Genomic DNA, 26,576 nt, shown 5'->3' on the forward strand with positions numbered 1-26,576 from the left:
TGTGCTGCTATTACATGGTATTATGGAGTGGAGCATCGACTGTTGTGCTGGTACATTCTGCCTTGACAGATGGCACCACTACTTACAGGAGGTCCAGCAGCACCGCTAGCACCATCGTTACCACGAGCACCCTGTAAGAGAAGGGAGGAAGAAGATGATAATGAGAAAACACATCCTACCTCTCTACGCTAGACTCACCAAGCCGGTCATTTTGACACTACTGCTGAATTTCTCTGCTGAAAAATTCTTACATTTGTCAGTTGGTGACCTTTCTGCTCTGTTCCCCACAAAATAGTAGAGTATTTTGAATCAGAATCACAAATATACCAATAACCCCTGAAGCCATTTCAAAAGACTGTGAAAATAAGCAATAACTAGGATGAATTTAGAATTAAAATTTAGTTTTGAATTAAATTTAAAAAGCTGTGATCATCTGCAGTTGCTGTATTTGACCACATCCTGGATTTAGTACAACTGAATAATTTGTTCTGTACACAGAATATACAGGACTAAAAACGCACTACATCATACACTAATCTAGTAGCTTCTATGGGGCTTATGAAGGCAAAATTTTAACAGAGAACAGGTGCCTAAACCTGACCACACAAACAAATCAGCACATTTTTTCAACGTCCAATAACTTTTTATACCAAACACTCTCTTGGCTGTGTGAAACAATCCCTATAAATATGTTGTTTATTTGTCTGAATAAAACTCTTTAAATCAACAGATCATTTAACTTAATTTTACTGTTAACCCCTTTAAAATATACAACACTGACCGGTAGTGACAATATACATTTTTGATATAACCATAAAGCTTATGACAGTCATATACATAAGATCAGCTTTTCTGCTTTAGGTTTTAAACTTTCCATCTTGAGAGTGAAACATTTGTGCACTTGGCCTTCTGTTTGTGCATCTGAGCACTTTTTGTTTTTGCACTTTGTTGTTGTCAATATGTGAGCTTTAATAAATATATTACAGGTCAGACTGAAATAGTTGTGCAATGTACAGTTAACATTTTTTCTTTATTAACCTATTGTTGGTTCTATGCACCTGCAGTACAACTTATTCCAGCATGTTGACTGAGTGCAACAACATTTCTTTTAATTCTCTACTCCAGGCTTTAAAAAACTATTCCCACAATATTCACAGCATTATAAAACAACATAATTAGGGACCTAGGGAGTGGAAGGACACCGTTTCTACCATTGAGCAAGGTTCTACCCTTGAGTTTTCCTGAATGGATTCAATAAATACCCAGCTGTACACATGAATGCTATGTAAACATAAAATATGTAAATTTCCCAGCATAAAGGTGAATGCCAAGCAAATGCACGGAATAAGCAATAACCATTACATCATATGGGTTCTTTACATTTTGAAGCGAATAATAAATAAAACTTTGAACTAAAGCCTTCAGAGCATTGCTAGGTGGAAATAGGGCTTGATCTATTTCTATTTTAATTTTTAATCCCACAGATCTGGATCAATTAGAAGCCAGTGTTTTCACACAGTGCACAGCATAGAGGAAGAAGCTGGGCCTTGGGACCTGTCCCTGACCAGCAAAAGTGCACGGAAATGCCTTATGAAATAGTGCAGGCAGACGGCCACAACATGGCCTGCCATGGCACCACTTTGTTGGTATTAGGGAGAGAGTGCTATTTCAGGGTAAGCCATAGCCATGGATCCTCAGTCCTCTTTGCCTTGTCTTAAGTTTGACTTTTAACAGGGGCCAAGGAATTGTCTTTTTTGAGATACTTACAGCAGGGCCAGAGGGGCCAGGACGGCCTCTCTCACCAGGGAGACCACGAGGACCCTGAGAGGAAAAGGAAGAGGGTAGGGAAGTCAGGGAGAGGCTGTGAACGTGGCTGTTATCATACAACACCCACACACATCCAAACACATTTGTATCATACCTAAATCGACTACTATGACAAAGAATGACTAAAGGAAAAGATCCCTGTAGGAATTTAAACATCAAAGCAGTTAAATGAGTAATGACTAATGGCTGTTACAATTACTCAAGCACCACAGATCCTCACAAAACAGAGTCTTTACACTACACATTGGCATGTGTGAGCGCTCTCTCATACGGTCAGACGTGTGAGCTGGCATCCCCCGGGCCTCAGAACAGACAGCAGTACTCACCATTGCACCAGGAGCTCCATTCTCACCAGGGACGCCAGCCTCTCCCTTTGAACAGAGACATAGAGCAGGTCAGCCCTCCATAACCAGGTGACAGTACCAGACGATGTGTTTTGGACGTCAGTTGATCCTGAACGTACCTTTGGTCCAGCAGGGCCAGAGTCTCCCTTAGCTCCATCCAGACCGCTGAAGCCCTGTAAGGAAAAGACAGGACCGTTTCAGAGAATAAGGTGTCTCAGGTAATCCGTGTGAGCCCAGATTCTGTCATCACTCACTCTGTGTCCCTTGATGCCGGGAAGTCCGGGGGTTCCGGGGAATCCACGGGCTCCCTGGAGAGGAGAAAAGAGATGGGATAGTGTCATTATGGAAGTGGCAAAAAGAAAGCCTGGTGATCTCAAATGATGTGGTCCACTCACAGAATCACAGCTATACAGAGATGGGTAAGACTACCACTATTTCACTCCTAAATGGCATCTTTATCGTTAAATAACTAACATTGTTAACTATTTCATGTACAATGTTAGCATTCCCATTACATTAACCAATTTATTTTTGGCCATAAATGATTTTCCTATTGACCATTTCCTATTGAACAAAGCATTCATATAGTATTCCTGTTAGTCAATATCAGTAAGACTGACCATAGAGCTACTATCAGCTACTGGTGTTTCAAGTTCCATTTGATGGCCTCTCTGTGAGCCTACAATTCTAACTGAAGTGTTGATGGAAGTCTGAGACACCCCTGACCTAGGAAAAAGGGGTAGGCCACTTATGGAGGGACTCACCTGAGGGCCAGCTGGACCGCGCTCACCGGGGCGACCAGGCTTTCCAGCCTCACCCTGAAGGAGAGAGGAGCACACATTTATGTGCACTGCGAGAAGAGCGGTTGGCAGGATGATGTGATGGTAAAAATGTAGGGACTCATACTACCACTGTGCAACTGGAGATTTTAGTAAGTCAATAAAGGAAATAAGAGACAAGGGAGCATCTCTGAAATGTGAATCTGCCAAACGTATTGTTCTCATGCTAATATGATGGTGGGTATCTACAGTGGGAGGAGCTAGCTGGGCATCTCCACCAATGACAGCAAAACAGGCTTAAAAGTCTTTCAGGGATGTTGTGCACAATGAGGATGAAAGATGTTCTTACATCATCTCCATTCTTTCCAGGGGGGCCAGATGGACCACGAGGACCCATGGGACCCTACAAAACATCAACCAGAAGTGAGTAACTGAAGAAAACATTAACAAAATCTCTGTGTTTGACTGTGTCTGGTGTGTGTGTGTGTGTGTGTGTGTGTGTGTGTGTGTGTGTGTGTGTGTGTGTGTGCGCGTGCCAGAGAGAGGTCAAAAGCCAAACACATAACACTGCTTTGGGAATATAAATAAGGTCATGGAACTTTTCCATTGTTAGCTGACCTATACTGTTGATCCACTGACCTGTGTTGTCTATAAAACCCCAACCCAATATTCTTTATGTTAATGTAATGACTATATCTGCGTGTTCATTATAATATATTTCTTTCTTTATATCTTGATGACAATGGTGAAACAGAAATATTGAATGTGTCTAGTTATGGCTGGAGTCAATGCAAGGCATTGCCTCTCGAGAATGGTGCAGAGTAGCATCAGTACACCCCTCAGGAGCTCTTGCCCTCACTTGGGTGCAAGGCCTGGAGTAACAGTGTATTCAGTACTGTCAGTGTTCCAGTAGTGTCAGAGTTGGAGCAGGAAGTTCTAACTGAGATACTCACAGAAGCACCAGGCTCACCAGGTTCACCAGGGGGGCCAGTGAAACCTTGGGGTCCCTGAGGAATGACAAAAGTTGAGAGTTATCAGTTCTATAGTCCAGGCAGTGAGTCATTTAGACCACTCTCTTATCACAAGATGCAGGCTTTTAATTATTGCTCTTATTAATGTTTTTGTGTAATGCCTCTCTACTTGGGTATGCACAATGATAAGCATAAGATTAATGCTTTTAAACTTTTACACCCAACTACACACATACTCTCATTTTCATTGAGAGCCCCTCAGTAGCTGGACTTGGAATCAATGTCTCTTCTTATACTGTGAAATGGAGCTGGTTCCAATGTCCTTTGTGTTATTTGCAGGGCCAGTGAATTACACATGTACACAACATGAGTGGCCAGAGAGATTTCAGTTATAGTGCAACCTGACAGAGTCAAATCCAACCTCTGTGTCTGTGTAAAAGGTGTCAGACCCGGGAAGGGGCTGAAATAAATGACAGTAACACGGCACTTACAGTCAGGCCAGGGGGGCCAGGGGGACCACGGGGACCCATGGGACCCTATTGGACAAATAAAAATAATAAGACGGTTAGCATGTGCTCCATAAACTGTAAGTATGACTGCAAACCGTCTTTAACAATTCCCATGCTATTTGAAATGCAAGCAAACTATACTGTTTAAAAATAATTGCTTTAAGTGGAGGAAAGTGTTTGAATCTTCATCCCCTGAAATAGACTTCAAATACCTCTGAGTCATACATGAGTGAAAACAATCTTTGCATAATACTACTACATAATATCGATATAATCCATTGAAGCTACTTGATCACTTGTGAGAAAGACAGAAGATTATGTCTCCGCATTTCTTCCCAATCAGAATGCACAGTGAATTGTCCGTTCTGGGTGAAAAATCTTGTTGTAGATGAAAGTATCTCAGGAATGATTCACCCCACAGATCATGCCCATGGTGAGGCCTATAACAGTCATGGCTAATGTGTTCTTCCTGCTTTTGTGGATGCCGAACACTTCCAATACCAAGACGTCTGTATCCATACCATGGGGCCGGCCACAGCCTGAGCAGGACCAGATTTCTCATCGTAGCCGTAAGACATCTGGGGAGAGAAGTTCTGCAGAACAGAGAAAAAAGAACAGTATGAATTGTTTGTGCAGGAATGTTTTTGGTGAAATATCCACAGGGCCAATCCTACACCTAATATGGTATAGGAGAAAAAGGTAAGAGATAAATTGTGTTTTTTCCAAAAGAATGAAGCAGAGCATATTAGGTAATGATTAATTTCATGGCTAACACATGCCAATACACATTCTTTTTTAACGTCTCAGGGAAGGTCAATGTTGGGAGGGTTGTGACATAGCTTGGGGATTCAGCTGCCCAGCTCTTGTGATGTAGCAAAGGTCAATGATTGGTGGAAACCTGACAGGCCCTATACCCTGCATTTCACCTGTCTTCTGTCTGCCCCTGCATAGCTAGAGTGCAACAAGAGTGCTGTCCACACAGCTAGTGCTGAAATGCACAGGAAAGTCACTCTGTCCTTAAAACAATACAATCAGTGCTCAGATTCATATCTAAACCTATTCTCAAGATGTTAACAGACCTCATGAGGATTTTTTGAGTCAGTGGTCTATGTTTTAGGGTTTAGTACTTACTCCGCCAAGGCCAGGGGGTCCAGGGGGGCCAGGAGGGCCAGGAAGACCAGGCTGGCCAGGGATGCCATCATTGCCAGGAAGCCCAGGGAGACCCTGTGGGATGGACAGATGGAGGAAACGTTTCAAGCCAGACATAAAGACTTCACAGCACAGCACAGAAGACTGGACTGTCACTGGATGGGTTTCTGTGTATGATGGATGTTTGGAAAATCAATTTCACAGGCCATATTTCAGTCATTGAGTACACTGCTGGAATTTATGGAAATTCATTTCATTCATATGACAAGCATTGTTAATCTAGTGTGTCAAAAGCTGCCAGTCATATAATACGGAGCCACTGACCTACTCTTTAAAATGAGAAAGATTTTTGGTTCAGCCATAGCATTTCACAGTCATTATGAACTGCATACGCAAATAAAACTTCTCATTTCCTTTCCAAAGTTAATTTTGTTGTGTAATCCCATATACAAATATATAAATTCAAAAATTATTTTAATATATGAGATCCAGTGCTTGGTAAGAATGAGAAAAGAATCAAAAGTTATGAATGGTTATGAATTCTATTGTTGTGAGCATGAATAAATAGCTATATTCTATATTTATAATAATAACTAATAAAAACTAAATATAGGCTAACATATGGTTATACAAATTTAGGTCATGACTGAATTGTGAATTTAAGCATATTTTGTTGGCAGGCTTTGGCAGTTGCCAAAATGAACAAAAATTCCTGGTTAGGAATCATAAAAATGTACCATACCAAACGGTGATGCAGTGAGATTCAACCTAGGGCATAACACATGCATTTACTGCATGCTCAATAGCACAGCCCCTGTGGTCACACCCATCCCTACATACTACTCTGACATGGGATAACTGTCAAGACAAAAGTACACAACATCACTGCTTTGGGAAAAAAGAGATCCATCAACAGTCTCTGCTGCTCACTGTCTCTGCCTCATTTGACACTTCCTCAGGACTACAATAAGATTCATACTATTTGGACAGGAAAAAGGAAACTACTTTCTTCCTCTGCCGGAAACTTGTATAATCATCTGATGATAGGCCTTGCTTTCTAGCCTGGCCAAGTGTGACATGTCAATATTGTCCTAATGGTATAGTGCACAGGTTAGATCCAGAAGCTATTGCTTGTTGATTATTCCAATGGAGGCTGCCTAAGGCATAACAGGAAGTAAAAAATGCACCTACCGCGTCACCCTTGGGTCCAGGATCGCCTTTTGGCCCCTGTGGGGGTAAAGCAATAAAGAGTGAAGACCAGAAATCCTGAAATTATGTATGAATTTCTTCTGCAGTATTTTCAGAGGCACTGAGTTATGCCATCCTTTGCCCAGGTCACTGGAGCTCAATTCTGCAAAGAAATTCTCTGATTTGCTTTCTCTTTGGCCCAGAAATAACCATGCACATGCAAATCCTGAAACTCCACACTTACATTTAATTGAATATGCTTTAGATCACAATCAGAGTTCAAATCTATTAAATGCTGCAATGTAAATGACTGATACAAGGCCATTAGTCAATAAATATGTTTGTCCTTCTAAGTGTGGTCATGATTAGATACCATAAATAAATATTTATAAAGGTGTGCATACCTGTGGCTCTTGGGGACCTGTGGAAACAATTAAGAAAAATAACATTATATTATTCATTCAATGACAAAAGAACCTGAACAGTTTAAGCACATCAGTTTCACAAGGTTTTGGCAAACTCCTGAATGACTCCTTGCAGGATTACCTTAAAGCCATGATTTCTTAATCTATTTGCAAACTGCCAGAGTTTCAGAGTCGGCCTTGCAGCATACTAGCAAAAGAAGCAGGCCTGTGTGCATTTTACACCATTAATCAATTTTGAGGAGCAAAGGCATAAGTGTGATGGATTCAAATCAAATCCAGCCGGATTTTGTGGTGTATTCCTTCCGAACGTTTTCCATCCCCATTGAAAGTGCACGGACCCTGAGTTAAAGGGGTCCACTGCGTATCTTTCTTGTGTTTCAAACGGCTAAGAATAATAGCCTGCAGCTGACTTGAGGTTGCCGGTAAGGTGTTGTGCCAAAGGTGTAATGTGGAACTTCACAAGGACCTGGTGCATCAGGGCAGATCGGACAGCATTCGCCGAAGGGTATTTCTGGATTGGGGCAGTCGGTGGTGTCCTCGCAAATCACTTCATCGCACATGACGGTACCGCTGTCGCACACGCAGATCTGGCAGGGTTCCGGTTTCCACACATCTTTGTCATTGTACAACTGGCCGTCCAACGTACAGCTGCCGGCTGTCCCTGCTAAAACACAAGAGTGGAAACGTCTATGCCTCATAGAATACAAAAAAAAACGGTACGTAACTGCATCTCTTGTGAAAGCCAACATCCTCTTGTGGTGCTGGCTTCAGGCCTAAGTTGAAATGTTATGAAATCAGCATCACACATTAAAATATTAAAGCCAGATTTAATAAATATTATATTGCATTATTGTCATTTAGCAGGCGCTCTTATTCAATTTACATAGGTTACATTTTTTACATAATCCATTTATACCGCTGGATGTTTTACTGAGGCAATCCTGGGAAAAGTACATTGCCCAAGAATAAAACAGCAGTGCCCCTGTGGGGAATCATACCAGCAATCTTTTAACTACAAACCCTACTCATTACCACTATGGTACAATGTTACCCTAGAATAAGTATCTATCAAAATGAATGAATAAATGTCTATATCAGATATAGATATAGATATAGATATAGATATAGATATAGATACAGATATAGATATAGATACTGCTTCTTCGTTTTGTAGTGCAACTGACTCAAACCCTTACTCTGCATTTAAAAAAAAAGACCCACAGTTCCCTATCTTTTAGGCCAGGGGGCAACATACTCTCATTAATTCCACAACCAGGAAAAAACATGGGACACAAAAAGGATCCACATCGTCTGTGGCTTAGAGCATATTGAAAAATAATTGAATACATTTAAGCTGGCAAAGCCTGAGAACATCGTTAGTGGAAAGTATGCAATGGGTAAATGATTATGATTATCTTAAAAATGGAAGAAAGTTAAAAAAAAAAATTATAAGTGGTGCGAAGGGCTCCCTGACCAAGAAGCATACTTAAATGCAGAGCCAATAACTACCACGTAGTGGCGCTACAGGACCGTACAATATGTTGCTTTAATACACGCCCTTTATCCAAAATTTCAGAGATGAAGTGATGTCTAGACTATTGTTCTTAAGTCGTCAATTAAACTCATTTCAATTCACTATTGGTCACCAAGTCTTCAAGTTTCTCCGAAATTATCAGGGTCGTTTATTTCCTGATTTATCCGTATCATCTAATTTGATATCCATAACATTGCTATATCCTTTAATCCAAAAGTGATGGAATAACATTTGCTATAATGTCAGAGACAAAGAGTCGAAAGCATCGCCAAACGTTTGCAATAGATTTATTTTAATAGACAGATGGTTCGTGATTTTGTCAGTGCCCTTAAGCTATAGTTTCCATCGCAGTGAGCAGTTGGCCTTACTCCCATTTCACTTGACAGCAGCACGCCTCCGGCGGTGTGTTCTTGGGTCTTAACACACCCTAACCTGGAACGGGTCATTTTTTTCCCCTCTGTTACCGATGAAGCCATAATTTCCACCCAAGAAGCAGTCGTTGCCTGATTTATTCCCTGTTGTTCTTCTCAGCCCCTTATTGCGAGTCCAGGTTTTTCTAATTTGTTAAAACTTTCTTTCACTCAAAGACATGAAACAGCGCGTGAACATGAGATGCTGTGATCTTGTAAGGACTTACTCCTTAACTTTTGTGCATGCAAGCATAATCGGCTGAAGGTGAATGCTAACTTAATAACCAAGAAAATCATGCTATAGCAGTAAACGTGTACTTTTAAATGATTAGAAACGGTTACACGTCTGGCGACAGATCAAACATGCATTGCCAACCACCCACATTGAAGCTGTCTTTCCTTTATTTTTTTTTTCTTAATCTGTATTTTTATCTGTATTGTGTATCATAAAACCAATATTCACCGCAGTAGTGATCTAAAATGTAACTTACGATCGTCTTCGCCTTGACCTCTTGCCAAAAATACTGTTGCGGCAAGCAACAGGGCTAACCGAATATCCACAAAGCTGAACATGTCTAAATATTAGACATGTAGACTCTTTGAGGCAGGGGGAATCCTTTTCTTTCTTTAGACTCCAGTCATACAAGTTAGGGTCCGGTCTTCGTATCTCCAATCCAGACCCCAGCAGAAACTCCCTACTGCCTAAACAAATGCATAGCCCAGGCTTTTATATTCCAACATAATGGGGAGGTGCTGGGCACACCAGATAACTTCTACATGTTCAACTTAAAAGGTCCCTCCTTCACCAATCAGAGGGGCTGTCTTAAAAACTTTTCTTGCCTTACAGTCTCAAGCAGCTTGATCTTTTTTTTTTTTTTTTTTTTTTTACCAAGAAGGTGGACGTTTAGACACTAGAAATCCCTCCTTTCTTTTTGCTCAGTCGGACAACAAGCCATGTCATCCCTCCGAAAGGCCATTGGCAAGCCATGGATATCCTTTTCTTGGTCCATACGTGTGCGTTACAATTAAATGCCAACTAGGCTGTATTCAATAAGGCACGCTTAGTCTTTTCTAAAATTATGTTTTATCTCTATCTATAAACGTTTGTGCGGTTTTTCTTGTGTGTCCGTACATTTTAGAACGATTAAGATTCTTCAAACTCGTCCATTGTTTTAAAGAATTGCGTGTAACGGGGGATTTAAAAAAATGTATTTTTGCGGATGCAGATTTAACTCAGAGTGGATGTGCTCGTTTACAATTCAGTCCAATTACTGGTTGATACAGGACGCCATTGTTGCAAAGATTTACTGTAACAATATGATTTGACATGGTCCAAAATGACGGTTAAAACAGATGCGAAGTTTCGACCCAAAGTAATGGATGACGTTTCGTGTGATACTCAAGAAACTACAAACTACTTTAAACAAAAACTTATTACAGTAACAATATTGAAGTATACAACCAGTATCACATACATTCATGTTCATAGATAAATATGTAAATAAACTACATGCACAATGCCAATGGTGATAGATTTTCAAGTGAGCTTCATGTCCCTTCCTTTATTTTACAGAAACAGACATGCACATAGGCACAAGTCCTTAGTATTCAGAAAGGCGAATCTGTTTAAAAAGGAAATTGATTGATATGGAAATGTTTGTACTGCTTTCATAATTCTTTTGTCTGGCACCAGCCCACAACATTTTGGTAACAAATAATAATTCCAAGCATCCACAAACTGCAATTAAACCATAGGTTATAATTATATTCACAGTGTGTGTTTACCAAAAAATGTCCGTTCTTTCTTATTGATAATGAAAATAACATAACAAATAATAAATAGTTGCAAGCAGGGATAACAAATATACTTGGATAATCATTTAAACGTTTTATGGGATATTAAAAACAGTATGTATTGTAAGTGAGGGCGTGTTCTCTCCACGGCCGTTTCTCCGCTCAGGCAATTAATTTTACATCCACAGAAGCAAGCGTCCAAACAACATGACTACGCCACAAATTATCCCACTATATATCCCACCAACACCTCCAAGTAAGATACAACTCACCTCCATGTAAGACACAACAGCCCATAAACATTTATTGTGAACAAATTTCGGATCAAGAAATTCTACCTTAAAAATCATTTGAGGTAAAGCACTACACAAATGTGATAGGCCAGTATCAGTGTTCATTACAAGATTAGGTATTCTACAGTACGTAGCCTACTGTACTGACATGCACAAGACAGTTTCACCCTACCACTGTGTTATTACATGATAAGGAAAGAGAGGGGTAGACAAAGAGATAGAAAGTGAAAAACTGGCATCATTTCAATGCTCTCTCATTGCACCATGGACACGTTGCATCTCTAAGCAGAACCATGGCCCTATCCGTTCTCTTCTTGTCTCCATATTCCTGCCTTCATTTTTTCTGTCTGTCACTTATCCAAGAAACGTGTCTTTGATTTAATGAGAATGACGGTGAAAGGAATGCAGTCCCTGACTAATGAAAATGCCACCTCATCATTGTAGATTTTAGCTAGTTTAAAACGCACATACACACACGCTCACACACACACACATACAGCATGTCAACTGTGCAGCTGTTCCTATCCTACTGCTATCTCTGTTTATTGTATACTATTTGGTTCCAGGTTTTAAATAAACAAACACGAAGACATCCCGATTGATCCTGATTTTTATTAATAATCAAAAAACAACTAAGCACACACGTTAAACATTGGTAAGGCTTCTTCCTTTGACCAGACAGAAGCCATCTGGAAAATGTTATAACATACAAAGCTATGGCCGTGGAACAACTGGAAAGTATTGCACTTGCTCGGCTGCTTGGTGCAACGTTTAACAAAACTTTAGTCTTTTTATGCCTGTTTACATCCTCTGTAGACTTTATGTTCACTCAGCAAGGCTAATATCTCCAGATGCATTCTTCTGAGAGTACTGACCATCCAGATGGCCCCTGAATAAACAAACAAACAAATAAATACTTAAAATAAAAAACATTACAATATAAAAAGGAACAATTCAAGTATCATAGCAACTATACTTAAAATTAGTAAGTAAAATGTGTCTAAATGCAATTTAATACTCAGAAAGTCATTTCTTAAAATTAATGACAATACTCATAACATTATTTACTTACTTAAAATGGATATGTATATTTTTATTCTTTTATTATTTGTAACTAAACAAATAATTATTAATAATAAAACAAATAATTTTCAGCAAATTCCTTCCAGATGACCCAAGTGTGGGCACCCATAGCAGAAACTGCACAGGTTCTATCCCACCCTCCCTCCAGTTTCTGGTCAGGTAGATGTCTGACCAGAGATTGACCATGCTCCTTAAGTTGCTGACAGCAGCTGGCAACAGTAGCTGTCTTTTAAAGCTGACAGAGACCATGGCTCAAAGATTTCCCATAAATCAAAAATTAAGTTGAATAAACACATGATAAAATTTCATATTGACAAGAAAACTGAACCTAATTTATGGGTGAAAAAGTAAACCACACAGCCCAACTATAAAAAATAACTTTAATAGCCCAATGACTTCTAAGGAAAAATGACAATTAGGATATGGACTATCATTGCTTCTGTTGCATACATAGGCCTAGTAGTTGGAGTGAAAATTGGCTAATAATGATCTCCAGGTAACAGTTAAAAAGATACAGTCATTATAACTGAAAATGTTTAATCAATGGAAGAACCCTAGCCTATATAGTACTACTGGTTGGACTATATAAAGGTTTCATAACATGCTTTTTACTCCAACAGTTAAATTCATTATGCTGTTATCTCTGCTTCTGCCTCTTTCTTATAAAGAGTTTCAGGATATATGACCCTCTGCAACCAAATGAGGCATCTAGATTCATATTCTATGAATCGGTAGTTACATCTTTTGGCGCATATTGTTTACACCTTGGCGTTTGAAATGCAAATTATTGTTACTGTATACATAAACATCTGAATTATTTGAATTTATGTTTGAAAACTGAGAGAAAATGGATATTGTTGGTATATGCTGCTACATGTTCTCTCACAAAAAAGATCTTGACAAGATGGTTTTCCTCAAATTAGCATCTTTATTTAATAATATGGGGTGAAACGCAGGCAGTTTTGGCTGGACAGTGTTTCCCGTTCCACGTGTGAAGCTTTTTGGGGACAGGTGCTTCTCACAGACAAACAGGTGTTGAGACTATCCCCTCACTTTCATGACACCATGAACAGGAGCTGAAAACACCCACTTTGTGCCCATAAACTGCATCCACAGATGGTCTTCTGGGAAAATACTAATTCTTTCTGAGGTTGTTGGCCACCTTATTAAAGGCGGTTGGGGTCTTGTCAAAGCTGGAAATAAGGATAGTAACATGGCATGCGATTTCAGTAAAAACCTGTAGACATTGGGCAAAAAGAAGCTGTTTACAGCACTGCTTTCAAATTTGTATTTTTTTTCATTTAAATATTAAATTACATTTTCAAAGCCCAAGATGCCATAGTCACATATTACAAATTACATATTGCCATATCACAAATAGTGCCAGAGTCATGGCAGAAGTGTGGCTATGGTTGCAGTGCACTGCAAGCAGAGACACACCAGCTGAAGGAGGTACAATGTGCCATCTGAAACATACACTGCAAGATGCCATGATTATTTTTAGAACATAATGTTTAATATGGTCGACATTGGGATGTCATATTTTGTATTAGTAAGTGAACTCCAAAGCCTATATACCATGGTAGATGGTCTTATCATTAGCTCCACCAACATGGAGCGATATTCCCTGTCTGACAGTAAAAGACCTGTAGATGAATGGAGCCATTTAGAGCAAGGTCCACTATTTTTGGTTCACTATACAATCCATCAAGGTGATAGATGCCACATAAACAGGTAATACTGATGCTTCATACAGCCACCCACATGGATGGAAGTTACAAGCTCATCCCAGGAGCATCATAATGTGGCTTATGAATATCTAGTCACGTAGTGAAGGGTTCCCGGAGAGAAAGCATGGGTGGCTACCAACCAGTCCAAATGGAAGAATACAGTTTTGACCAAGAAAGTGTTTGGGACAAACAAACAAACTTAAAATAATATGATTCCAAATGTGATTTGTTGAAGCTGTCGACTAGTTTGAAAAAAAGTTCAGAGACTGTCAGATTACACTATCCATCCAGTCAAGATGAGTACCATGTGTAAGAGTCCTCTGAGGGCGCTGATCAGGGTGGATCACGTTCTCTTCTAGCGGTGCATGGTCAGCCTAGCTTGGGATGCCTGGGAATGGAAACACAGTGCTCTGAGAAGGAACCGTTGAGGAGGAGGAGAGCTGAAGGGGTCATCTTTCTGGTCAAAAAGGTACACATAAGGAACCTGAGTCTCAGTCTATTGAAGAAGAGCTAAAATGGAGTCGATAACATCTTTGTCTCTGTCTCTTCTCTTCCCTGCTTGTCCGTCCTGTATAGGTTTTGTGAAGGATTTTGGTGTGGAGGGTGCTGAAGGAGCTGTAAAGTGGATGGACGCCTGGCAGCCTTTAAATAGAACTGGTAATTTGCTGTGTTTTCGTTCGACAGAAATCTTTGTAATCTATAGTTCTGTGGTCAGTGTCTCAGAGAGTTCAGACTGGCGGTTAGGGTGGAGCCACGCTGGACGGCGCTGGGGAGTTTGTGCAGCCACTGCCTCTTCCGACAGAAATCTGAAAGGCGACATTGCAGTAGAGGTACAAAGGCAGTGCGCTGCAGCTGAGTTGAAAATGGTGTTTGAGAAGAAAATCTATTCAGTCACTAACAGATGTGTCATACAAGCAGAATACTTTGCCAAAAAGCTGTCTTGCTGGCAAGTAAAGATACAGGAAAGGCGACACACGTTGGCGAAGCTTCTGCACAGAGAGCTTCAAGGTTCTCTTTTCAGTGTTTGGGAACTCTTTACCTAACATCACCATAGTCCAGGCCAGGAAAAAATGGCCAATGAACCCTTATGATTCTCACTTACTTTTACTGAGTGTATTGTGTGGGGAATCTCTGATCAGCGGTGACCTTACATGTGAATGGCTGACAGGGTATAAGAGGAAGAGTGTGGTGTCTCCTGCTTACTCATTACTCTTGAAGAATTTGTTAATGTTACGTTGTAACAGTTTTCCACAATCAAACCCAATAGCTGTCCTTTAAAACCTGCTTTGTGAACAGAAGCCAAAGTTTGCAGGACCATTTGTTTCCCAAAAGCAATGTGTGAACCTTCAGAGAGAAAAGGGAGAGACGAAAGGACTATGGCTAATAATCATATATTAAATTCAACACATGTTTTTACTGAACCATTTTTTTTTTCTGTACCAGTTCTGTACCAGTTCTGTACCAGTTCTGTACCTGTCTGTACCAGTTGAACCATGGTGGAATTCAATTTGATCTTTTGTGCATTTATAGTGGACCCAGGAAGCTCATAGCTATGGAAATCCTCCTAATGACCACTTTTTGTGACTGTAAGACTGTATAAGGCAAAGAACTGAAAAGTTGAATAAGCACAACTTGTACAATATCTGGAAGTGTCTCAAATGGCCCCACACCCCACCCTAACCCCAGGTTGTCACATGAGTACTAAAATGTTAATATTGGAAATCGGACTGAATAACTACTTGCACTGGTACTACCATCAGGTCAGGGAATCATGTGAACATTTGATATGAAGATTATTTGATTACTCATTTCAAATCCTGTACTGCACTATGCTTATATAGATGAACCTGATTAATATTATCGCATTTACAGTTTTTTACAATCATTTTCACATGTGTCTCAATACCATGTCCACTTTTTCAAAACACTTAACACATCCACCATATCAGTAAACTATGTAAACTAAACTGTATACTTTTGCATTGCTTTGATACAAAATGCATTCAATCACCACTTCTTCCGAAATTCATGAATAACTCCCTCTCTCAATGTTCACCACCAGCAAAATTCTGTACAACTACAGCAAATTTGCAGACATTAAGATACTCTGTTCAAAACAGTTAACTTTCAGTTCAAAACCTACCGAAATTTAGATCTCTGTAGATGGAAATATGCTGCATTTTGACAGACAAATGAAACTATATGCTTGAAATAAGACAGATTATGCTGATTTTAGCAGAAAGTTTATTCTGTTTTTTTGTTTGCAGCCTTGTTACCGCTTTTGTAAGGGGTCATATTTGCATTGAAATTTGCATGTATATAGGCAAAATATGGATGTAGTTGTCACTAAAGAGATTTTTCCACTATTACTGCTGTATATGTAAGGCTATCAGTGAGAGAAACTGACCCAAGAATGCAACTGCGGTAAATTTACCACACTCAATAGTGGTATCTAAAGTATTGTGATAGGCAAAACAACAGATCAAAAAGTTTGTTCTTGGTGTCATGATAGCTGCTTGGCTTCAAATATTTATGGGGCGTGGGGGATTGTAGGGGTGGATATGCTAAAGATTTTTTTCTAAAGGTTCAAGGCAAGGGTGAATGTTGCAGTAAATGTGAAACTCATAAAAATTTGACCCAAAATACAGAGTACACCATGGATCAGCAGACTTCTAGTGGTAGTATCATGTGTTGTTGTTTCACTTACTGTACTAGAAATGAAAAGCATCTTTTTGTTTACTATAGTATACCTCAGAAATTGTAGCATAGAGCTGCCATGAGGCATATTGCAGCATTTCAGACTTGTTTGGTATTACAATATATACTGTAAACTTAACTTTACTTTTTTGCAACGCAGCACTAATCTATTCAAAAACAGAGGATACAGCAACACATAATATATGCATTTTACAATGCTTCAAGTTGTTTCTGTTTTTCAGTCCATTGTACTTTGAGTGACAAAGAAGTCTGCTGGGAGAGAGCAATTGCTATAGTTATGGCAGCACGAGTCACTTTTGGGTGAATTATGAAGTGTTTTGGTGGTTGTAGTGCATTTTGCACGAAAGATTAACTGATGTGCTCATATGCATGGTTGTTAAGCACACAGTGTTAAGAGTTTTGAAAAAGTGGCCATGGTATTGACCTAAGTGTTAAAACGGTTGTAAAAAACTGTAATATCACAATCCAATTAATGTCATTTTTTCTTTTTCAAAACTACTTGCCACCATTCAGTGTTAAATGGACTCTTTCATCACTAGGAAAATTGTTTTCACCTTCAGAGTCAACAGAATCTGGTGGAGTTTGCACAGAGAACTTCAACTTTCCACTTTTCTATTTGAATAGTCAAAGAATTATGAGTGTTGAATGCACATTTTTTGTGCCTAAAAGCTTGTTTTGGTTGTCTTTACAATAATTAAATGATTTCACCAACTATAATCATTAACATGGTTAATTACAAACAGCATAAATAAAACATCTAGCTTACTATGTGATTATTGAAAACACTGAATTTAAGCAATACATTACCAAGCAACACTGTAATAGTAGTAAAATATTGCAAAATGTACAAAATACAATTTAATAGCTGTGAAATGCAGGAGTATATCGCTCACTTGTCTCAACTCAACTCAGCTGGATAATATTGGAACCCCATTAAAATCAAATCCTGTTTAATATCACATGTTTGTACTACATGGCAGAGATGATATGGATTACAGTGTATATAAAATGCTATTATGCTATTTTGAAGGGAAAATGCATGTATAAATTTTCATGTGCCCTGCCAAATGACATTGAGCATGAGAACTACTGAATCTGTCAACTTGTGCTGTGACATAGCTTACTTTGGCCTAAATTTGAGTTTTAGTCAAACCACAGACAAAAAACAAACCTGCAATCAAACTTCATGGTGAACAGTCACAGTTTTTCTTCATAGGTTAAAGACTGAAGGAGATGATATGAGTTTAGAAAGCTGAGAAATGTTGTCTAATATTTGTGGTTTGCTGTTGTTCACTGCTCTTTGACTTGACACTTGTATTGACATGATGGCACACTCGCATTGAAACCCCTAAAATAATTGGAAAAAACATAAAAAGCTTTGTTGCATGTTTACCATTTTGGCTTGGTAACTGTCATTTGAATTTGAGGTTCTTCCCTGAGAAATGACCATAAGAAAGCAAGAGATACTGAATATAGCACTGTGTGGCCACCTAGTCTTGAGGCCAACTCACTTGTACTGCATTTTTTACCAGAACTCCTAAATATCCATGAGATTCACTACTACAGTTTATATTTTCCTTCACAGCATGCCATTTCCATTACATTTCCACAGTAGATATATTATCAATTCATATTATATTATATTATATCATATTATATTACCATATTATCAAACAAGCAATGGCATAAGCAAAACCAAACTTTCAAACAGAGTCAATGTTTTTTTAGATGATGAAATGTGTAGAAACCAGGCTGGCTTCTCCCACTTCTAAACAAAAGATATCAATAACATCACAGAAATTTCCACTTTTGATATATGCCTGTGTCACAGCAGTTGAAAAGAGGAGGGCAAAATCTGCCCTTTACACTGCAAATTGTTTTCAAACTTTTTAAATTATCTGTGTGTTTACAGATACCAGTCTGTACCTGAGGAAATTTAACTTGATTATATCTTATGTTTTCACATTAGTTTGTTAACTTTGCATAAACCATTTGAATGAAGAAGAAACATTTACATTTATATTATACAAATATTATATTATATTGATGAGATTCTTTATATGAATATTATATTATATTGATAGGATATGAATATTATATTGATGAGAGAGAATAAGTCCCACCGGCCCAGTGGCTAACCATTGGTGTACCTCAGGGATCGGTGCTTGGCCCCCTCCTCTTCTCACCATACACAACCACACTGGGCCCGATCACTCAGGCACATGGCTTCTCCTACCACTGCTATGCCAATGACACCCAGCTCTACCTCTTGTTCCAACCTGATGACCTCATGGTCTCAGCATGGATCTCTGCCTGCCTCTCAGACATCTCAGTCTGGATGAAGCAGCACCACCTTCAACTCAACATATTCAAAACTGAGATTATCCCAGTCATCCAGCACGACATCTCCATACAGCTAGGTTCAACGACATTAACTCCATTCACGTCTGCAAGGAACCTGGGGGTAGTCTTTGATGACTTTACTAAAATTTACCGCCCACATTGCAATGACTGCCAGATCATGCAGATTTGCACTGTATAGCATCAGGCCCTACCTATCTGAGTATGCTGCGCAGCTCCTTGTCCAGGCTCTGGTCATCTCAAGACTGGACTACTGCAATGCTGTCTTGGCTGGCCTACCTGCATGAACTATTAAGCCCCTGCAGTTAATACAGAATGCGGCTGCAGGTCTGGGTTTCAACCAACCAGAAAGGGATCACGTTACACTTCTTGGTCTCGCTCCACTGGTTCCCTGTTCAAGGCCTTGATGCTTGCGTACAGGGCGACCAACAAAACTGAACCTACCTACCTGAACTCACTGCTGCAATCCTATGTTCCATCCCAACTGCTATGCTCTGCTACTGAATGGCATCTAGTGGTCCCGTCGCATTGCGGCATAAAATCACTATTCAGGACTTTCTCCACCATTGTCCCTCTATGGTGGAATGAACTTCCGAGTCTGCCAAGTCTCTCTCTGTCTTCAAGAAACATCTGAAGACACAACTCTTTCACTCTCGCCTAAGCACCTGAAACTCTACCCCCTAAATTAACTTCTCGTGTCTCAAACTGTCTCCTACTAAACCATAAAATATTATTATTATAAAAAAATGTAATCTAATGGTTTAATGCACTCATTAGCTTTACCTGCTAGTTTGTACCTTGCCAGGCCAACCATTGAAACCGGGTCACCTGATGCTTCTAATATTGTTGACTCTGTATGGTTTTTTGCTTGAGTTGTAGCCTACGTCACTTGTAAGTTGCTTTGGATAAAAGCATCTGCCAAATGAATAAATGTAAATGTAAATGTAAATGAGAGAATAATAAGTTTAAAGGTAGATAAAAATTTCGCCCCACTTATTTCAAGCTCATGAGCCGGTATATTAGATTTTATGAGGTTTGACCCAATGGGGTTTCAAACCCACAACCCTTGAAACCACATGGTCTGAATTAATGCATGTCTGAACAGCTGATTGAATGCCCAACCAGTCATACACCCTTTAGCATGTAAACTCTCTGAAACTGTTTCTGTCTAGTCTGACTATTAAACGTTGAATTAGCCATCAATTAAGGTTTCTAAACAGCATATTTAACAAAGCTGAATTAACTGAAGGTTAGGAGGAGAAGCCTCACATTAGATACACCCTCTTACTTAATATTGTCAAAAATAACAGTCCTGTAATCTTTGCATTCCCTCTCTGCCCATCCAATCAATTTTCTCAGCTTCCCCAGGATACAGTGAAAAAGGGGGCAGAGACATTCCTCCAGGTCAGTAGACCATCTATGCAAGACTCCATGCAAAAAACCCCAAAGACTTCCAACCCCCACTTCCAGCAGCCAGCCTTGTAATTTCACCTGACCTCCTTGCAGCACCGACCAGTAGCGAGAGGACTGCTCTGTCAGTGTTTTCTTTTCTGCTTTTCTTTCTTCCAATTTCATTGACACTCTTACATTTACATTTATTTATTTAGCAGACGTTTTTATCCAAAGCGACGTACAAAAGTGCATACAGTAAGTATGACATTGACCGTGTCAGCATGAGTTGTAATCAATGTTTTCAATCACATAAATGTAGGTGTGGTCCATGTCTTGAAAGATTTGGTATAAAAAGTAAGGAACAGTATTTTCAATATCATTGCCTGTATAATATGTACTGTAAATGTCTTCATATGGTCGACAATATCATTATTTGATTGGTTTGGTTCTAACTTTATTTAAAGGGAGTTTGTGACTGGACAATCAGACCATCATTCAGGCATTGTTTTATCTACATCCTGGTTTAATACTGCACAAATGGAATGGGGAAAAACACATTTTAAAAGACATTTATCCTTTACGTCCAAGGGAATAAAACTGGCATTGCATGCTATTTACAAAATTCCACCTTAACTAGTAAAATAAAGTCTAACTGCAGAAACATGTGCTGACTTCACTGGAATAGTGTAAAGGTAAATGTAAAATGATGATTTCTCTTTGTCCTATCTTGAGATCTTTGCAATTGTGTTCTTCATAAGAATGTGTTTGTGTCCATTCACAAAATCATTTAGCACAGCTCCCCATGGTACATAACTCATGACATTTCTCATAAATTCTGGGGAGCAAGAGCTACAGATGTGGACCTTCCTGACAGACCCTTTCTTGGTTCAGGTGGCAGAGAGAATGATGACAGGGCTGTCATGGTCACATCATCCAGCTTCATGTAACTACAGAAAGCGGAGGCAGTAAGGAGTTCAAGGTTACCTCGGGTTACCTCAAGCTCAAATTGCATTGTCACTGACAAGGGGTGGTGGTAACACAGCAGGTGTGCCGTCTTGCTTCAAGAACCAATAGGCATTTATTGCAGTGTCAGAGCCTAATACAACATGGAGAGTGTGTGTTATTATTGGTCTGTCGGGCATGAGCAGAATGATTTAGGATTAAGAAAGCAAGCACTGCCAAAAATGTGTGGAAGTTGCTCAACACTTCTTGGACTGCATTCAACTACAAAAAATAATGGAAGCTGATTACATGGGCAAATAAATATTATCAGAAAATGTGTATGAAGAATGGAAATTAGGTGTGTTTTTGATTCAGATTTTTGGAGGCATCTATACAAGAACGATTGCTTGGGTACTTAACCAGTCTTGAAGTCATAAAATCGTTTCAGGAATCTCATTGCTGCATCAATAGCATTTGCTTAATATTGCACAGAAAGAGTGACACCATCAATGTGTGCTTCCTTGGAATGATGCCTTGCAAAGTTAAAAGCCAGTAACCCTAAAGACGGCCCATATGATGCATGTGCACATATATACAGAGAGCGTCAGATTTAGAGATAATACAAGGAGAGGCTGAGAAATGTTCAGAAAGCCCCTAAGCAAGTGAGCTTTTGAGCATCTGGCCTCACCCACATGTCTCTACTTGTAAAGATATATACACTTCTGTGAGACTTGCTGGATAGGCTTGTGATGCCAAAAAGTTCTCTGATATCAATCACTCTGTTACTTGTGTAAGGCTTCTCAGCAGAGATAGTTAATGGAGATTCCGGGGGTGTCATGTCTGCCATTTGAAGTACAACCATTTTGATCTGTGAGATTAAAATGTTTTATTTCAGATTTGTAAAATGTTCCCCTGGCATGCATTGCTTGTAATATTACATTATAGCTTTATTTTTTAGCAGATAACCTCTTTGAATGTCAATTTCAAATGAGTCCAACAGAAAAAAGAAAAGAAAATCTACATCAACATATTTTAATGTTAGCAGCATGAAGTTGTTAATTGAGTAGATCCAGAATATTTGATGCAGAAACAGGTCTGCTATTGAATTGTGTACCAGCAGGCAGGGGAGAATCTAAAGACTTGACTAGATAGTTTTCATGTTTTTGACAGAAGCCATTTGAGGCCAAACAAAGCATATTAATATTAAATACCTTAATAAACGTTAGAGGGTGTGAAGTGTTTCAAATGCAAACAGCTTTTACATCGCCTCTCCTTCATTTAACTGAAACTACACAGAACTCAAAGTGAGAGAGAGAGAGACTTTTCTAATGCAGACAGTCTGTCTTTTCTTTCCCTCATAGCAGCCGTTCTCTTTGGTATTTCCACACGTTCCAGACAAATTACAGGTTACGAAAGGGCAAATTGTATGTAAGCAACTGAAATTGATACCGTAAATGTCTATTATTAAAACAGAATAAAATCCATAATTTTGATTACTTATAGCTGCACACCAGCACTGAGAGACAGGAGCTTATAAATTGGGGAGCATAAAACAGGACACAAAAGAAGTCTCATTTTCTTTCTCCTCGCACTGATGATGCTCTGTGTCTGAGTAATGCTTTCCTGACATCCCTCCAGATTTTCCCTCTGTGTGACTTACCACAGGGCGAGGAATGCCAGAATCACTTCTCTTGTTTTTCTAAGCCTCCCTTACCAGCGATATACTCTTTGTCAACATTGTTCAAAGACTGGGCATACACCCCCCTTCAAAAGACAAGAAGTCTTCTGAAAGAGGAAATTCTTGACATTTATTTGATTTCTTTTAGTGCATGTGCAATAAAACACACACATGCACTACCCCTCCCCCACCCAACACACACACACACACACTCACACACCAGTAAAAGTAGGTGACAGGAATCACACCCCCAATCAAATCAATTATGGGACAATCAGAATTAAATGACATCAGAGTTCAGAAAAATAAAAACTATATATAGTGCTTACCCTGTGTGTATACAGCACATTTTTAATTACATGGAACAAAACTGCTGAAATAATGTCCATAAGTCTATATAAGAGCTGATTCTTGATGTCATGGCTTTCATTATCAGATTGTGTAAGTCATCTTAATATAGAGTGTATATTGGAACTATTGCTGCTGAGGAAGTATAGTACCTTGAAGAATTCATGATTACAATTTCAGTCTCAATTAAAATATAGAACTCAAACATGACAAAGGCAATTCCATTCAGCAAGGTAAATAAAAGGACTACTCAGCAATTTTTTTCTAAACATGTCATAAATATTATATCTAGATTTCATAAATACATATTTTGTATAGAATAAATATCTTACATATTTAGTGAATTCACATTACATTTATAGCTGGGTTTAATTTTAAGATATCAAAACAATATTTACTTTACCTTTAAATTAGGGTTTTCAATACCAATATCAAATAGCAAATAATTATAGAAATTAAAACAAAACTGAATTCTTCATAGGACATGGGACAAAACTAATTGAAGGTACAGTATTTTTATACATTTCTATATTGAAGAAAAATGTGTGTTTGAGACACTATCTCTGTCATTTGTGCCCCGTCAGGTCACTTTTATTTTTTGTAAATCCTTTTCCATTTTTATTTTCATTTTTTTATTCATGATGCCCTCACCCTGTCGTTTGGAATATTTGAGCGTGAAGACTGAATGTTTACTCTCTCAGCTGCCTGCTTTTGGTTGATCTAAAGAAGACTGTGTTTACACTAAAGCCGGTGACATTTATCATCTCTCCAATCTTTCCCCTGCCATGCCATCTGACTTTCTGCCTCCTAATTATTTTATCCCCAAAATATTTTACAGACTAGGTCCAAAGATAATTAATACAAGATACGAAACTCACAGTTTGTAAGGTATCCTTTACATGTTATGCACCATTATTCACAATTGATTATTGTATTACGTACTGGGCCCAAAATTATACTTGCAGGTAGATTACTTGATTCTTATAACAGAAATTTTAATCTGTGCCAGTGTTTTTGATCACTATATGTGGTTGATTGTTATGTCAGTAATTCTCATAAACAGAGTGCACTGCATAGGCATGTTAGTTTATACTAACTATGTATGTATTTTTAAATAATGGCAGCCTCAAAGAGAACATGCTCTAAAATATGGCACTTATGTATTTAAAGTTTATTTTAAGAATTTATTTAAAAAAAAAAAACTTCTCCGATTGCACTGTTCATTACTGGTAGCTATGTGAGCTACTACCTTCAACTACAGTTTGTAATTTATTTATTTTGTGAAATAATTCTTAATTATAAAAAATAATCAGGAAGCAGGCTTACAGTTTCAGCATGATATATATGCCTTTTCAGCCCCCCAACTGTTTTCTCAATTAAACGAGTCTCACAAGGGAAGGGACTATTGAAAGAATGTTGACATTGTGTAGTAGTAAGGATGAAGGAAGCACGATTTTATCCAGAGTAGTTAGCATTAATCTATGTGATAATACAAGTGGAACTGTATACTGTTTTAATGTCAATTTTATGAACCTGAAATGCAAGCTAGTTGTACTTGTTGTACCTATATATTAATTAATAGTTAACAGATTAACTGTTCTCAAACTGGGGGATCACTGTGGGACGCTGTGCTGTGGGGGACAGCATCTTTCGGATAAGATGTTAAATTGAGCTCAACCACTTACTTGACAACTTTTTAGAACAAAGTAAGGATCTGAGCATGAACACTTGTATATATGGTGATGCTCTGGCTGTCCCTGGCAGTTGAGTTTTGACATGTGTAACATGAGACAAGAAATGTGCACTTTCCTTACTGACATCATCTCCACTCTCAGCAAGCACTTCAGTGTCAGCAATTAGCTGGCTGCATTGGCTTATCTGGAAGAGGTGTTTTGATTACCTTGATATGATTAATGAGTCCTTGCAAGTAAAAGAGTCAAACAGAGCAAAAAAATATCCCTGCATCCATTCAACATTTTGATTTGTGGTCGATGAGCATTGCCAAAATGAACTTTGATATGTTTCCACTGCTGCTAGCTTTTCCCAAGAATCTCTCCCATGAGGCAGACACGCGTTGCCATGAAGCGAAACACCTGAGGATGGTTCAGGCACAGTCTATTTCGCACTTCCCTGAAATCCATTTACCCATCTTCAAATTGATTGTCAACCCATTTGGATCAGCTCTGCAGATGGGGCTAAATCTGCAAACCAAAGAGGTGTTGATTAACATCTCTTGTGTTGAATATGGTACTGCTCTTAAATGGCCAGCCCATAGCTAATTTCTGGGCATCTCTGCAGACCGGCTTTTCTCTGCTAAGGCCTTGAAAGTTCCCCTTTATCTCCACATCTCTGTCTAGGTCTTCAGCCCTCACACACCCAAAGGACAGATACATATATGGGTTGCATACCTTGAGAAATGCTGTAGAGGAGGTTCAACTTCAAATTGTGTGAGAACCCATGAATTAGATATATTATTGTAGAAACAATTACACAATTCTGTAAGCAACTCAAGACAGCTAATCTCTCTATATATTTTTTTCTTTCTTTATGATATCTTGATGGTGATTGTATTTAGTTTAGATTTCAAGCAGATTTTCTAACAGCTAAAGCTGTCATTGAAATGATTTACATTAAGTCTTTATGTGCATTAGCTTACTGTGTTGTGCCTAAAATACCACTCTGAATATGTACAACCACATCCTAGATTTTCAAATCAACTTCCTTCACCTACACTAGGAAAGGTATCTGCACTATCAGAACTAAAACTGTAACCTAGCTGCTGATTTTTTTTCCCCAAGTGTACTAATGTCAGATATCTAAACACACATGTGCTGATAACATTTGCAGTGTGTTAATTTTAATTTTAATTTTAATTTTAATTGAAGATATGTTAACTCATAAATATGAAAGATAAGATAGGATGAGGTAAAATATGATATAATATTCTGGTTGTAATTCAAATTGGGTAAAAGAAAAAAAATGTCTTACTGAGTTTTTTTTTAAAAATTGCATAAATGTCAAACCATGCCGGCCTCAGAAAAATGTTGCATGTTGAATTTACAGTTGGCAACCCATCGCACAGTTGCAATCATAAGTCACTT

General features: G+C 38.7%; 1 protein-coding gene across 1 annotated transcript in view; it reads right to left on the minus strand.

The window, feature by feature from the left end:
* Window positions 1-9,825, minus strand: part of col1a1b (collagen, type I, alpha 1b) — a 28,899-nt gene extending 19,074 nt beyond the window's left edge. Inside the window, exons 1-15 of the mRNA XM_036551732.1 lie at window positions 9,628-9,825; window positions 7,659-7,856; window positions 7,172-7,188; window positions 6,771-6,806; window positions 5,562-5,654; window positions 4,952-5,023; window positions 4,413-4,457; window positions 3,904-3,957; window positions 3,300-3,353; window positions 2,936-2,989; window positions 2,426-2,479; window positions 2,291-2,344; window positions 2,154-2,198; window positions 1,768-1,821; window positions 87-131 (exon numbers count right to left, since the gene is read on the minus strand). Of these exons, the coding sequence (XP_036407625.1) occupies window positions 87-131; window positions 1,768-1,821; window positions 2,154-2,198; window positions 2,291-2,344; window positions 2,426-2,479; window positions 2,936-2,989; window positions 3,300-3,353; window positions 3,904-3,957; window positions 4,413-4,457; window positions 4,952-5,023; window positions 5,562-5,654; window positions 6,771-6,806; window positions 7,172-7,188; window positions 7,659-7,856; window positions 9,628-9,709 (957 nt within the window). The 5' untranslated portion in view covers window positions 9,710-9,825. The remainder of the gene's footprint in view (window positions 1-86; window positions 132-1,767; window positions 1,822-2,153; window positions 2,199-2,290; window positions 2,345-2,425; window positions 2,480-2,935; window positions 2,990-3,299; window positions 3,354-3,903; window positions 3,958-4,412; window positions 4,458-4,951; window positions 5,024-5,561; window positions 5,655-6,770; window positions 6,807-7,171; window positions 7,189-7,658; window positions 7,857-9,627) is intronic.
* Window positions 9,826-26,576: the final 16,751 nt, after the last annotated feature.

This window comes from Megalops cyprinoides, chromosome 1, assembly GCF_013368585.1.
Source record: "Megalops cyprinoides isolate fMegCyp1 chromosome 1, fMegCyp1.pri, whole genome shotgun sequence".
NCBI lineage: Eukaryota > Metazoa > Chordata > Actinopteri > Elopiformes > Megalopidae > Megalops > Megalops cyprinoides.